The sequence below is a fragment of the Trichomycterus rosablanca genome, chromosome 6 (assembly GCF_030014385.1).
Source record: "Trichomycterus rosablanca isolate fTriRos1 chromosome 6, fTriRos1.hap1, whole genome shotgun sequence".
Lineage (NCBI taxonomy): Eukaryota > Metazoa > Chordata > Actinopteri > Siluriformes > Trichomycteridae > Trichomycterus > Trichomycterus rosablanca.
The window spans coordinates 45,156,614-45,173,649 of NC_085993.1; the positions used below are offsets into that span (position 1 = coordinate 45,156,614).

At 39.6% G+C, this 17,036-nt stretch overlaps 1 protein-coding gene across 1 annotated transcript in view; it reads left to right on the forward strand.

The window, feature by feature from the left end:
* LOC134316633 (gamma-aminobutyric acid receptor subunit gamma-3) overlaps window positions 1–17,036 on the forward strand; it is a 179,628-nt gene that overhangs the window by 63,119 nt on the left and 99,473 nt on the right. The window contains exon 3 of the mRNA XM_062997044.1: window positions 10,582–10,649. Coding sequence (XP_062853114.1) covers window positions 10,582–10,649 — 68 coding nt within the window. The remainder of the gene's footprint in view (window positions 1–10,581; window positions 10,650–17,036) is intronic.

Sequence of the window (17,036 nt, forward strand, 5' to 3'; positions counted from 1 at the left end):
GCTGCTGGAGCAGTGCTGGTGCATAAATTAGCACTAGATCTTGAAAAAAATTAAGCATAAAACACAGAGAAAAAGGTGAGAACATAGCGAGCCACCAGACAAAATAAAGCCTATCACTCATGTAAACAGAGGGGCCAGCACGGTGGCTCAGTGGGTAGCACTGTTGCCTTACAACAAGCAGGTCCTGGGTTCAATCCCCAGGTCTGGGTCCTTTCCATGTGGAGTTTGCATTTTCTCCCTTTCCTTCAGGAGCTCCGGTTTCCTCCCACAGTCCAAAGACATGCAAGTGAGGTGAATTGGAGATGCACAATTGTCCATGACTGTGTTTGACGTTAAACTTGTGAACTGATGAACCTTGTGTAATGAGTACGTACTGTTTCTGTCATAAATGTAACCAAAGTGTGTAAAACATGACGTTAAAATCCTAATAAATAAATAAAATGTAAACAAAGAGACATGCGCTGTCTAGTGAACAATTACTGAACTACTGGTCTTGGTACGCTACTTATTAGTTTCTTAGTTTCATATTGATTTGCATTACAGGGTAAATATTCCCCTGAGCAGTCTGGTGGAATTTAAGTTGTATAATCTGGACTGAGTATCTATGAGTCCTGTCATATTTATAACGAATTCCGACAGAAAACATGTATAGCTCACGTTCTGGCAGCCTGAGAGGCATCTGACTCACATTTAATTGGCCGAGACACATGGCCTCTAAAGCTCAGTAATGCGTGATAGCGGTGCACTTTGAGCAAGTATGGCTCGCTATGCCTTCGCAAGGGAGTGCTTATAGATTTAAAAGGTTACTCTTTAAATGACGGCAGTAGCTGAACTTGAAGACCTGTTTATGAATTGTTCTTGATACACGTTTGAACGGGCAGGGATTTCTTAAGTGCTTTGCTGGCAGTTCTTACAAAGGGACTCTAAGAGGACTAGAACAGGAACTAGTTTATCCTGTAAACTGGTTTTAGCCCATTTTAGCTGCTCTGCTTGCTTCTATCTTTTTAGTTGACTGTTGAGAATTGTTATTTTCCATAGCTTTTAAACAGGCAGTATGCCACACAACATACTAATGCTGATCCTTTTATCATGGTTGAGTGATAAAGGACTGGAGGAAGATTTACACATATCGTGCATACAAAAAAGAAACAGCTGTAGTCTCTTGGTGTATATCTACAATATGTATTGTATGACAACACAACAGGGTATGTATTAGGTTAAAAAGCATTCAAAACTCCCAACAACACTGCTGCACCTGACAGGGATGACAGACAATACAGAGCAATAAATATGCTGCGGTCAAGAATTATATTTCTACACAGTTCTCCATGGTAGGATGGTAGGTGTAGTTTTTAAAATAATCATTGTATATACACCGATCAGCCTCAACATTAAAACCACCTCCTTGCTTCTACACTCATTGTCCATTTTATCAGCTCCACTTACCATATAGAAGCACTTTGTAGTTCTACAATTACTGACTGTAGTCCATCTGTTTCTCTGCATGCTTTGTTAGCCTGCTTTTACCCTGTACTTCAATGGTCAGGACTCTCCCAGGACCACTACAGAGCAGGTATTATTTAGGTGGTGGATCATTCTCAGCACTGCAGTGACACTGACATGGTGGTGGTGTGTTAGTGTGTGTTGTGCTGGCATGAGTGGATCAGACACAGCACTGTCCACTCACTGTCCACTATATTAGACACTCATACCTAGTTGGTCCACCTTGTAGATGTAAAGTCAGAGACGATCGCTCATCTATTGCTGCTGTTTGAGTTGGTCATCCTCTAGACCTTCATCAGTGGTCACAGGATGCTGCCCACGGGGTGCTGTTGGCTGGATATTTTTGTTTGTTGGACTATTCTCAGTCCAGCAGTGACAGTGAGGTGTTTAACTCCAGCAGAATTGCTGTGTCTTATCCACTCATTTTTTTTACTTGTTCCCCACCCCGTCCAGTAAACTCTGGTATATTTAATTTAGTGAAATGACTAGCGCAGATGTAGTGATGGTGAAATGTGAGGTAACAGGAATCACAGTACCAACAGCAAAAGGCTGCAGGAGAATGACTGGACTGTACACTATAAAAAAATGATGTGTTAAAATTACTTTAAAAAATTAAGGCAATAGTTTGCATGGATCTTTTTGAGTTGAATTAACTTTCTGTTCTATTAAGTAAATGGAACCTATCTAAGCCACTTAAAATATACTTAAATAAATTACCACAGTATAACTAAAATCACTATGTTGAGTCAACTTAAATATTTTGAGTTGGGGGGGGGGGATATTAAGTTGAATCTACTCAGGTTTTGTAATAAATACAACTAAATGAAGTCAAAATAAAGGACTACAAATTCAAGTTGTACCAACTCATTTTTTTAAAGTTCTCTCAACATAGAAAGATCCATGCAAACTATTGCCTTAATTTTTTTGCTTTTGTATTTCTTAAAATACAAGTTTTGTTCCACTAACCCAAATAAATTAGGTTCTGCTAACATGATTATGCTGAATATTATGAAGCTTAGTTAATTTGGACCTACTTAACAATTTAAGTTGTTCTAACATTAAATTTTATTTCTGTTCTACTAAAACTGTATATGAAACCTTTTGTATTAATTACATGACAGTTAAGTTAAAGAAAATGAAAGGCACATTTGGAAATTCCATTTTTTTTATTCAAAAGTTCTGCAACAACAAATTAAAGCATCTGCTTTGTACAAAAACATTGCAATTTTCTCTAAACATTGCTAGCTTGGGAGCATCGCTGTCTGAAAATCCCAGCCCTCCCCTCTCTATACCCTCCTGACAATTTAAGATCTCTGCCAGGTGTCATCCTGCTTTGGCATTATTTACACCATCACCACTCAATTTCTCTCTCATTCTCTCAGTCCTATTCTCTCCCTCTATTCCATTTTCATTCTTGTTCTCCCTCTCTCTCCCTCTCCGTCTCTGTCCTTAATTCACATGCTTGTGGATCCCACATAAATTCTGAGGCAGAAAACATCATTACTTTGTGATGGGATTTTCCCACGAAACCAAACCTTTTTCAGCCAGCTTTCGAATCGTATTTATTTATTAGGATTTTAACGTCATGTTTTTACACTTTGGTTACATTCATGGCAGGACAGATAACACTGGTTACACAAGTTTCATCAGTTCAAGTCTTCGATATTAAACACAGATCATTAGAGCAGTACTTTGTTGCAGAGTCATTGTTGGAAATTACTGCTGTTAGACTTTGACAGTAAGAGTTTAAACATTTTACCTGTTATTTTCACAAACCGTCTTTAATTCCTCAAGATTATGGGGGGTCCTTAAATGAAATCACAATTTTTAAATCTGCGAGAATGTGCACTCTAAAATACGCAAGCCCACCAGTGCTGACATCTCGACTCGAGTTCGAATCTCACATCTGCCATCAGCTGGCCAGGTGCTTACACAGACACACGATTGGCTGTGAGTCTGTAAGAGGCGGGACGATGGCTGAACAGGGTTTCCTTATACTTGCTGGAATTGTGACCTCTGTTTGAAACAAAAAAGGACTTCTTGAGGAAAAGGGTATTTGGAAAGTCATGAGGGAGGCTGAAAATGTCACTGTGTTCCAAACACCCCTCTCAGAGACCTCAGCTAGACTACATGATTAAAGGCATTAGATTTTAATTCGTTTTTAGTTTCTGTTTGGTGTTGAGGGGACAGCTGACTCTTACACTCTTTACAAAATCTCCACCTCTCTCTCTCTCTCTCTCTCTCTCTCTCTCTCTGTCTTTCTATTTCACGCTCTAATTAATTAATTAGGATAGTACATTTTGAGCTCGGTGTCATTTTATGTTAGCCACACAACACTGGGGTCTCAGGGACCCACAAGAACAAGACAGTAAAGTCAATGTCAGCAGATCACAAGGATTAAATTATTTAAACTTTTAAGAAATCCTCTGCAGAGCTTTCTGACTCCTTCTTCTTTACAGGCCCCAAATCCATTTTATCTACAGTACTATTAATCTCAGCAATGTCTGCCTTTATTTATAGTCATATGAAGAATGATGGCCCCTCCATTAAAAGTAGCTTTAATATTACTGTACTGTATGCTGCTTTTTGTTTTATATACACAGATCAGGTATAACATTATGACCACCTCCCTAATATTGTATTGGTCCCCCTTTTGCTGCCAAAACAGTTCTGACCCGTCGAGGCATGGAGTCTAGCACCTTTCTATCAGAACCAGCATTAACTTCTTCAGCAGTTTAAGCTATAGTAGCTCGTCTGTTGGATTCGACCACACGGGCCAGCCTTCGCTCCCCACGTGCATCAATGAGCCTTGGCCGCCCATGACCCTGTCGCCGGTTTACCACTGTTCCTTCCTTAGACCACTTTTGATAGATACTGACCACTGCAGACCGGGAACACCCCACAAGAGCTGCAGTTTTGGAGATGCTCTGACCCAGTCGTCTAGCCATCACAGTTTGGCCCTTGTCAAACTCGCTGAAATCCTTATGCTTGCTCATTTTTCTTCTTCTAACACATCAACTTTGAGGATAAAATGTTCACTTGCTGCCCAATATATTCCACCCACTAACAGGTGCCGTGATGAAGAGATAATCAGTGTTATTCACTTCACCTGTCAGTGGTCATAATGTTATGTCTGATCAGTGTATGTGGGTATATTTTTACCTTATTACTTGTATGACCAGACAGTTAACAGAGTATTTCACTGCTAGTTGTACCCTGTATGTTTGTGTGTTCCAGTCAAATTAATTTAAAGTTTATTTGTCACATACATAAACGTTCATAAAACTTATACTATTATAGTATATTTTCAGGTCACGAATATACCTACAGCCACTAAGATTAATAAATTAGTGGTGATGAAAGTTCTATACTGCAATGCCATTTAAATTCTGTCCTTGTTATTATTGGGTATTTACTACAGGGAAAAAATATATACATAAATAAAAAGTTATCACTCTCCACGGTGCATTGAGCTTAGAGACTTATTGACAAGAAATCAGGCTCTGCACCCACTTTTTTGTCCACATAAACAGAAACTAACTTTCTAAAACGGCCATGTAATAGAGATCTCTAAGTATAGAGTAAATGTTAACATTTCACTTTTGGTAATATTAGTACAACCCCAAATCAGAAAAAGTTGGGACAGCATGGAAACTGTAAAAAACAAAACACAGAGTTTGTTACATTTACTTTGACTTTTATTTGATTGCAAACAGGATGAACCTGAGATATTTCATGTTTTGTCTGGTTAATTTAATTTCATTTATTAATAAACATCCATTCCTGCATTTCAGGCCTGCAACACATTCCAAAAAAAGTTGGGACAGTAAAGTATTTACCACATTGTGATGTTGCCAATCCTTTTCACCACACATTTTGTAGTGCTTGACAAAGGTTTGCCCTTGCCCATGGGGTTACATCAGCTATTGTTGAGTGGCGGTTTTTGATGCAGTGCCGCCTGAGGGATCGAAGATTACGGGCGTTCAGCTTAAGCTTGCGTCCTTGGCCTTTACACACAGACATTCCTTCCGATTCATTGAATGGTTTAATGATATTATGCACTGTAGAGGGAGAAATATGCAAATCTCGTCCAATCTTTCTTTGAGGTTCATTGTTTTTACACATTTCAATCATTTTCTCACACAGTTGTTGACAATCTGGAGATCCTCTGATCATCTTTGCTCATCAAAGATTCAGCCTTTCCTGGATGCTGCTTTTGTACCAAACCATGACCAAACTATCACCTGTTGACATCACCTGTTTAAAATCACATCAATATTTAGTTTTTTTACCTCATAACTAGCCCTAAATTGCCCCTGTCCCAACTTTTTTTGGAATGTGTTGCAGACCTGAAATGCAGGAATGGATGTTTATTAATAAATGAAATGAAGTTGAGCAGATAAAACAGGAAATATTTCATGTTCAAACTGTCTGCAATCAAATAAAAGTCAAAGTAAATGTAAGGAACACTGCACTTTTATTTTAGTTGCATTTTCCATACTGTCCCAACTTTTTCAGATTTGGGGTTGTACATTAAATGAATTCTTTGATGTTACTGATTAAGCTACTAATTACTATTGCTAGTGGTAACACATGATCAACTCCCTTAATTATACATTCATTACACATTTTATGGTTAGGAAATACTTTGAACAGAACAATCTTTTATATACTAAAGCTGAAATGATTTTTAGTATCTGAATATCTCACTTCCACTTTAAAGTATTACTGCGCCGACACCTCTCTGTGGAGAACTTACAGCACGACTGACAGACTTCCATGTTCCTCTACAGAGAACAGAATGCTAATGGAAAGTGTCAGACAAGTCTTTCACTTATATCCAAACCCACTTAACCCATCAGTTTTTTTTCTTCTACTTCCATTTCCTTTAGATTTGGAGTTATTAGCTTTAATACCGGTCAAGCTAGCCTGCAACCATTGTAATCATAATTTCAGAATTAAAAAGAAAGAAAGAAATTTAGACACCTTGACAGCCTTTATGGTCTGTTCTGGAAAGAAGCTTAGTCAAATGTCAAAAGCCACATGTCACTTTGAATTTAAATGCTACATTTACTAGGTCAATAAAACTCTTTATTTGACAGCCTTACATTATAATACACGGCTACCTTCAGCTAGCTGCACTTAGCTACAGTGGGGTTTTTACTGTACTATTTTTATGCATTTTTCTCCCCTTTTTGTCCCTTTTAGCGCGTCCAATTGCTCGATTGATCATTCTTCCTCTCCACCAATGCCGATCCCCGCTCTGATTGAGGAGAATGAAGCTAACCCGCCCCTCCGACACATGGGCAGCATGCTGTATGCATCTTGTGAACTACACTTTGACCAGTGCAATACGGATCAGCACTGTGTATGGAGAGACACACCCTGACAGCACTCTTTTCCCATTTGTGTGCAAGCGCCATCAATCAGCCAGCAGAGGTCGTAATTGCATTAGTTATGAGAGAGTCTTTATCTGGCTTTATATATATATATATATATATATATATATATATATATATATATATATATATATATATATAGTGTATCACAAAAGTGAGTACACCCCTCACATTTCTGCAAATATTTCATTATATCTTTTCATGGGACGACACTATAGACATGAAACTTGGATATAACTTAGAGTAGTCAGTGTACAGCTTGTATAGCAGTGTAGATTTACTGTCTTCTGAAAATAACTCAACACACAGCCATTAATGTCTAAATAGCTGGCAACATAAGTGAGTACACCCCACAGTGAACATGTCCAAATTGTGCCCAAATGTGTCGTTGTCCCTCCCTGGTGTCATGTGTCAAGGTCCCAGGTGTAAATGGGGAGCAGGGCTGTTAAATTTGGTGTTTTGGGTACAATTCTCTCATACTGGCCACTGGATATTCAACATGGCACCTCATGGCAAAGAACTCTCTGAGGATGTGAGAAATAGAATTGTTGCTCTCCACAAAGATGGCCTCGGCTATAAGAAGATTGCTAACACCCTGAAACTGAGCTACAGCATGGTGGCCAAGGTCATACAGCGGTTTTCCAGGACAGGTTCCACTCGGAACAGGCTTCGCCAGGGTCGACCAAAGAAGTTGAGTCCACGTGTTCGGCGTCATATCCAGAGGTTGGCTTTAAAAAATAGACACATGAGTGCTGCCAGCATTGCTGCAGAGGTTGAAGACGTGGGAGGTCAGCCTGTCAGTGCTCAGACCATACGCCGCACACTGCATCAACTCGGTCTGCATGGTCGTCATCCCAGAAGGAAGCTGACGCACAAGAAAGCCCGCAAACAGTTTGCTGAAGACATCAGTCCAAGAACATGGATTACTGGAATGCCCTGTGGTCTGACGAGACCAAGATAAACTTGTTTGGCTCAGATGGTGTCCCCCTCCCTTCGAAAACTGGGCCTCATGGCAGTTTTCCAACAGGATAACGACCCCAAACACAACCTCCAAGATGACAACTGCCTTGCTGAGGAAGCTGAAGGTAAAGGTGATGGACTAAACCCAATTGAGCACCTGTGGCACATCCTCAAGTGGAAGGTGGAGGAGTTCAAGGTGTCTAACATCCACCAGCTCCGTGATGTCATCATGGAGGAGTGGGAGAGGATTCCAGTAGCAACCTGTGCAGCTCTGGTGAATTCCATGCCCAGGAGGGTTAAGGCAGTGCTGGATAATAATGGTGGTCACACAAAATATTGACACTTTGGGCACAATTTGGACATGTTCACTGTGGGGTGTACTCACTTATGTTGCCAGCCATTTAGACATTAATGGCTGTGTGTTGAGTTATTTTCAGAAGACAGTAAATCTACACTGCTATACAAGTTGTACACTGACTACTCTAACTTATATCCAAGTTTTATTTCTATAGTGTTGTCCCATGAAAAGATATAATAAAATATTTGCAGAAATGTGAGGGGTGTACTCACTTTTGTGATACACTGTATATATATAGTATATATATATCCCACCCCTGTCTGAACAACAGGCCAATAGTTGTTTATGTGGCTTCTCAGCCCACCCGGCAGGCAGAGCCGAGACTCAATACGATGTATTTAAGATCCCAGCTCTGGTTCCAGCGTGTGTTTTACCACTGCTCCACCTGAGCGGCCTTTTAGTGTACTTTTTGCGCACTTGGCCAGCGTGACGCTGGTTTAAATTTCTGTTCAGTTTTAGTTTTTTCTTTTTAAATCAAAATAGGGTATCAGTGACTGAAAACTAAAAAGCTAGTTCGTATTAATCTTAGCTCTAGTTTAATTAGCAAGCTTTATGCATTATAAGTGGTAAAAAACTCTCAATTGCTGTTGATTAGACCACTTTTTATCATTTTGACAATTCTTAATGTTTTGGGTTGTATTTAAAATGGGATTGTTTCTGTTTAATCAGCCTTTGCAAATGTCTGAAAGTTATAATGTAGAAAGTTTTGCTTCTCTAACCATTTCTCTGTACAAATACACAAGCATCCTTTACCAGGCTGGTTCATTAAATATGTGGTTTTCTTAAACTTACATATAAGCAATATACCGTATTTTCCGCACTATAAGGCGCACCGGATTATAAGGCGCAGTCTCAATTACGGGGTCTATTTCTGTACTTAACCCATACATAAGGCGCACCGTATTATAAGGCGCACGCTAAAACATACGGTCTACAAAGAAAAGGTAACGGAAGCAAAGGAGGCGTGGCGGAGGTAAGCGTACGTACTGTACGTATTATGTAATGTTCTCTGATTGGTTTATCGCTGCCAGCGTACGTAGTGTACGTATTACATCCCTGTGTCAGCGGGAAATGGTCCGATAGTCAATCAAACAGAGCGCTTACCAAAGTCGCACAACAACATTTTTACAGATTTTGGAACTCAGTGCACACATAAGGCGCACCGGATTATTAGGCGCACGGCAGATTTTTGAGAAAATGTAAGGCTTTTAGGTGCGCCTTATAGTGCGGAAAATACGGTATACTTACACCGATCAACCATAGCATTAAAACCACCTCCTTGTTTCTACACTCACTGTCCATTTTATCAGCTCCACTTACCATACAGAAGCACTTTGTTGTTCTACAATTACTGACTGTAGCCCATCTGTTTCTCTAGATAACTTTTTAACCTGCTTTCATGCTGTTCTTCAATGATCAGGACCGCCACAGGACCACTACAGAGCAGGTATTATTTAGGTGGTGGATCATTCTCAGCATTGCAGTGACACTGACATGGTGGTGGTGTGTTAGTGTTGTGCTGGTATGAGTGGATAAGACAGCAGCACTGCTGGAGTTTTTAAATACCGTGTCCACTCACTGTCCACTCTATTAGACACTCCTACCTAGTTGGTCCACCTTGTAGATGTAAAGTCAGAGACGATCGCTCATCTATTGCTGCTGTTTAAGTTGGTCATCTTCTAGACCTTCATCAGTGGTGACAGGACGCTGCCCACGGGGCGCTGTTGGCTGGATATTTTTGGTTGGTGGACTATTGTCAGTCCAGCAGGGACAGTTAGGTGTTTAAAAACTCCATCAGCAATGCTGTGTCTTATCCACTCATACCAGCACAACAAACACTAACACACCACCACCATGTCAGTGTCACTGCAGTGCTGAGAATGATCCACCACCCAAATAATACCTGCTCTGTAGTGGTTCTGTGGGGGTCCTGATCATTGAAGAACAGCATGAAAGGGGGCTAACAAAGCATGTAGAGAAACAGTTGGACTACAGTCAGTAATTGTAGAACTACAGAGTGCTCCTATATGGTAAGTGGAGCTGATAAAATGGACAGTGAGTGTAGAAACAAGGAGGTGGTTTTAATGCTATGGCTGATTGGTGTATATGACCATGACATGATAATTATTACGTGATCTAGTCAAAGCAGTGTTTTTGATAGGAGTTTTTATTTTCTCTACAAACATTTACTTAAAATATAGGTTTAAGTTTACTGTGAAATTAAGCTAAGACATTGTTAATATTAGTGAAAATATTCATGGTGCTTACTGTGACTGGGTCAATAAAGAGTACATTTTAACGATTTTAATGTTGGATCAATATGACCTAAATTATGACAAAGACTCCTCTTTGTGTCTGCAGTTAAACCAACCATCATCGACGTGGATATCTTTGTAAACAGCATTGGTCCTGTGTCATCAATAAATATGGTGAGTAAAATGAATCCATTATTTTTACATGCTTGCTGGTGAAGTTCCAAGACTGATGTAATTAATATAAGATGAATGCTATACTTTATGAATGGGTAAAAGTAAAGCCAAGTAAAGTGTCCAAGTTCAAAGCTAAGTTTAGGCAGCCACAACCACTGATGTTTGAGAGCCAAACTGACATAAAACTTAGGACAGTCAAATCAAATGATTTACATAATTACTGCATTGCAAGGGCAGTGGCAATACTTTAGTGCCAGCCTACACATATAGGGTGTGTTCGAAAAGCTAGTGTGCTGTCTACATAGGCAGCATTTTATGTCATCCTGTGCGCGCTCCCGAGAAGGAGGCTGTTCGAAATCCTAGATGCCTTAAAATCCACACTTCTGAGGCATCTTATTATTTCAATGTTATTTTGGCTCAAGAACGAGTGAGCATCGGACGCTGCCTTAGTGATCAAGACAATCCCAGCATTCATGGCTGACGGGGCGGAGAAACGAATGGAGTTATTTTCAAACGTAAATAAAATATTACTGATTTTTAACTTGTATAAACTTGTACCGAGTGTTTTTATTTGCAAGTTCGGGCTTGTCAGAAAATGTAACCGTTATCGGTACATGAACGGAGATGTTATATTGACGTTAGCGTGCTGTGCTACCTCAGTTCATTGGTTTTAATGGCGAGATGCTAAATGCTAAACGCGAAATGCTAAACCCGATGGAATCGCCGTCGTTAAGTAGTGCGTTCGAATAACCTGACTTATAAGTCACTGACTTATTAGAATCCTCTCTACTAAGTCAGCTGCCTATGTAGACAGTAAGACAGCAAGGCAGCTCCCTAGGTTTTCGAACACACCCATACTGTATATGAATGAATGTAGCAGAAAACCATATAGTATGTTGAGTGTTCAGAACATGTGAATATTAGTTTTGACTGTTTACTGAGAGAGTGTTGTGTTGAATAGGTTGAAAGAAGTGTTTCAAAGAGTGGCAAGGCTAAAGAACACCCACCAAAGGTTGTTTTGTTTGGGTCTGTAAACCACACTCAGTATTCATACTGATAAAGAATCGTAAATGTAACTGCAGTACAATCTCAAAGCACAAGTGGTTGGCGTGTTGGGCTGTTAACCGAAAACTTGGTGGTTTGAGCTCACCCAGGGACAAGTGTAGATTACTACATAAAATGTGTATTGTGATTTTGCCTCAACAATGTAAGGTCTGCTAAATGCCATGTAAAGCGCTCGGCCAGGTGGTGGGTCAGTCATTTTTTTCCATACAGTTTGTTGTGTCTTTTGGTTAAATTGTCATTATTCGAACCAACATGTAAATAGAACAATGACATATGACCGCATTTTGTCTTTTATACCTCATGTCCAGACAGAATGCATTATCACATCTATGTTCCAGGATGACGGTTATAGGTTGCGTAGGACCACATCTCTGTGTGACAGGTTTGACGAGCTTGATGAATTACCAGAACAATTCGGTCAGATAGTGAAATTACTAGATAGCAATTTTTAAAGATGGGTGGAATTATTTAAAACAGTATGTGAAACATAAAAAGGCACAAACAAAATCTATCTCAGTTCCAAATACAGAATTAGAATCAGAATCTTTATTAATTTGGCAAGTACCAGGTGTACAAGGAATGTCTCTTGGTGCAGGTGTCAACATATTTAGATGAAATAATACAGAAAAAAAGATATAGTATATAAACATACTGTAGACATTTATCTAAACATAAGTAAACAGTAATCTAACAAACTTCAAGTAGAAAATTGTGCATTGAAGAAACTGAAGTGATATACACTGATCAGCCATAACATTACAACCACCTCCTTGTTTCTACACTCACTGTCCATTTTATCAGCTCCACTTACCATATAGAAGCACTTTAAAGTTCTACAATTACTGACTGTAGTTCATCTATTTCTCTACATACCTTTTTAGCCTGCTTTCACCCTGTTCTTCAGTGGTCAGAACCACCACAGGACCACCACAGAGTAGGTATTATTTAGGTGGTGGATCATTCTCAGCACTGCAGTGACACTGACATGGTGGTGGTGTGTTAGTGTGTGTTGTGCTGGTATGAGTGGATCAGACACAGCAATGCTGATGGAGTTTTTAAACACCTAACTATCACTGCTGGACTGAAAATAGTCCACCAACCAAAAACATCCAGCCAACAGTGCCCCGTGGGCAGCGTCCTGTTACCACTAATGAAGATCTAGAAGATGAGCAACTCAAACAGCACAAGGTGCTACAAGGTGGACCAGCTAGGTAGGAGTGTCTAATAGAGTGGACACGGTGTTTAAAAACTCCAGCAGCGCTGCTGTGTCTGATCCACTCATACCAGCACAACACTCTCTAACACACCACCACCACCATGCCAGTATCACTGCAGTGCTGAGAATGATCCACCACCCAAGTAATACCTACTCTTTAGTTGTTCTGGGAGAGTCCTGACCATTTAAGAAGAGCATGAAAGGGGGCTAACAAAGCACGTAGAGAAACAGATGGACTATAATTAGTAATTGTAGAACTACAAAGTGCTTCTATATGGTAAGTGGAGCTGATAAAATGGACAGTGAGTGTAGAAACAAGGAGGTGATTTTATTGTTATGGCTGATCAGTGTATAAGTAGTAAAGTAAGGTGCATATGTGTGCAGGAGAATTATGGCATAATACGTACAGCAAGTTCATGTTCAGCAGTTTAAATCAGTGGGATGTAGGAATGGTCCCTGTTTAGGAGGGTGATGGCCTGGGGAAAGAAGCTGTGGAGGTGGCTTCTTCCATCCGACTGTTATTCACGATACTGTTGGAATCCTTACCTAACAGTCTTGGGACTGTTATAAAAGCAACATGATGCAGAAACAGTATTAGGAAACATATGACACAGGCTTTTTGGATGAGTAGCACAGTGTGAATAAAGTGTAATGGTTTAGTTTACACCAGTATGACACTGAGGGCTGATGAGTTAAGATAGCGCCGTACTGATTGTGCTTTGGCAGCACATGTGGCAGAAATCTGAGCCCACAATGCATCTGAAACAAACACAGACAGAATTGATGTCTATTGAGACACAAGGTTTAAAATCTGATGAAAATAATTGACAATTAAAAAAGGAAATCTGGTCATTATAAACTTAACAAAAAATGCAGTTTGACTTAGCGGCAAACAGCAGACTTAGTGGTAGATATACTGGACTGTTGATTAAAGCATTTTGCCACTGTTGGGCCCTCAAACAAGGCCCTTATTACTCAGTTGCTTGGATTTGTTATTATACTCTGATCAGCCATAACATTAAAACCGCCTCTTTGTTTCTACACTCACTGTCCATTTTATCAGCTCCACTTACCATATAGAAGCACTCTGTAGTTCTACAATTACTGACTGTAGTCCATCTATTTCTCTACATACCTTTTTAGCCTGCTTTCACCCTGTTCTTCAATGGTCAGGACCACCACAGGACCACTACAGAGCAGGTATTATTTAGGAGGTGGATCATTCTCAGCACTGCAGTGACACTGACATGGTGGTGGTGTGCTAGTGTGTGTTGTGCTGGTATGAGTGGATAAGACACAGCAATGCCGATGGAGTTTTTAAACACCTCACTGTCACTGCTGGACTGAGAATAGTCCACTAACCAAAAATATATCCAGTCAACAGTGCAGTGGGCAGCGTCCTGTAACCACTGATGAAGGTCTCAAAGATGACCAACTCAAACATCAGCAAGAGATGAGCGATCATCTCTGACTTTACGTCTACAAGGTGGACCAACTAGGTAGGAGTGTCTAATAGAGTGAACAGTGAGTGGATACGGTATTTAAAAACTCCAGCAGCGCTGCTGTGTCTTATCCTCTCTTACCAGCACAACACACACTAACACACCACCACCATGTCAGTGTCACTGCAGTGCTGAGAATGATCCACCACCTAAATAATACCTGCTCTGTGGTGGTCCTGGGAGAGTCCTGACCATTGAAGAACAGCATGAAAGGGGGCTAACAAAGCATGCAGAAAAGCAGATGGACTACAGTCAGTAATTGTAGAATTACAAAGTGCTTCTACATGGTAAGTGGAGCTGATAAAATGGACAGAGTGTAGAAACAAGGAGGTGGTTTTAATGTTATGGCTGATCAGTGTATCTGTTGGAAGTCTCTTTAGATAATTGTGTTTGCCAAATTAAAAGGTGTAATAATTTAATTCATTTTTATGAAATGTGAATTTATTCGTCTAGCTATACATGTACTGTATATTTGAACTGTAGTAGCAAGCATTGCTAAGTGAATAAGACCAGATGTCAGACATGACTGGTGGAATTCTTGCCTGACAGGAATGGTGTAGTCATTAAAGCATTAGAACGCATAACCAAGTTTTATTATAAATATTCAAAATGTAAAAATGGTAAGAATTAAAACAGCTTTGGTCCCGTAATGACTGTTATGATTTTATAACTTGGAAAATGAAGCCTGAAGCTTGATTAGCTAGCTGTGTTATTACAGCAATGCTTATGCTTTACATTTCTGCTTCACCCTTTTGATTTGATTTTGCTTAATCGAGCGTGTGAATTTGATGGTGTTTGTCATGCGGTGTGTGAATGGATGCCTGATGATGTGTTTAATTAAGCTAATAGATGTCACAGTGAATTTCTGACATGTCAGAACATTTATTCACCAGTAGGACTGAGAAACTCTGTCACTCATAAACCCTCGTCAAACCTCAGCTCATGTCCTAAACTCTTATGGCTGGTTTACACTAAATGTATTGTGAAGGAAGCACATGTCTGCCATGACATTATACGAGCAGACACTGTTGTAGAGGAACTCCATGTGGCTAATGTAAAGAGAGACAGTTGAAATAAATTAAAAAATAAAGGCATCTAGAGTATCGTACACTAATATTTAACATATATTCAGTGGATTTTCCCACAATGCCTTATGACTGACTACACTGATCAGACATAACATTATGACCACCTCCTTGTTTCTACACTCACTGTCCATTTTATCAGCTCCACTTACCATATAGGAGCACTTTGTAGTTCTACAATTACTGACTGTAGTCTATCTGTTTCTCTATAAACTTTTTTTCAAAGAACTGATGAAAACTCATCAGTTCACAAGGTTATATCAAACACAGTCATGTACAATTTTGTGTCTCCAATTAACTTGACTGCACGTCTTTGGACTGTGGAAGGAAACCGGAGCTCCCGGAGGAAACCCACGCAGACACGGGGAGAACATGCAAACTCCACACAGAAAGGACTCGGACCGCCCCACCTGGGGATCAAACCCAGGACCTTCTTGCTATAGAATGCTTGTAAGCTTTTATACAGATTTACAGGTCTTTATATACAGAGGAAGGTTATAAGTACATGATTATAAAATGTGTTCTTTTTTCATATTTCTTCATATTTCACATTATTTTTGTTCATATTTCTAAATACAAGGTCAAAAGACTAAGTGTTTTTTATACTCTGGAATTTTATTTAATATAAAATGGAGGCCGTTCCTTTCTCCTCACCTCATAGTGCAAATCACAGTTTTACTGTGAAGCTTTTTATCCACATTAAAAAGCAAGAACTTATTTTGTTCTCTTTTTTAATTTTGGCTGTACAGTGTTTGATAAGGTACAAGTACCTTTACAAAGGTACCTTTACTGAATCAATTCCGTAATAACTGTTTTTAAAAAGATTTCCAGCACTTAAATAATTTTCTTTCGGATTATGTTATTAAATTTGGAAATTCATAAAAAAGCTCAGCAATCTAAGTTGTTTGTTTGTTTATTAGGATTTTAATGTCATGTTTTGCACTTTGGTTACATCCACGACAGAATCGTTAGTTACTTATTACACAAGATTCTTCAGTTCACAAGGTAATATCAAACACAGTCCCTGACAATTTAGTGTCTCCAATTTACCTCACTTGCTTGTCTTTGGACTGTGTGAGGAAACCGGAGCCCCCGGAGGAAACCCACACAGACACGGGGAGAACATGCAAACTCCACACAGAAAGGTTAAGGACCACCCCACCTGGGGATCGAACAGTGCTACCCACTGAGCCATCGAGCCACCCCAGCAATCTACAGAAAGTTCTACAGATAATGATAACATTGAAGCTAATGATTGTCCTAAAGATAATCACAATAATTGAATTGTTGGTTTGTTTATTAGGATTTTAAGGTCATGTTTTACACCCTTGGTTACATTCACAACAGAAACGGTCGTTACTTATTACACAAGATTCATCAGTTCACAAGTTTAATGTCAGTCATGGACAATTTTGTATCTCCAATTCACCTCATTTGCATGTCTTTGAGCTGTTGAAGAAAACTGGAGCACCCAAAGGAAACCCACGCAGACACAGGGAGAACATGCAAACTCCACACA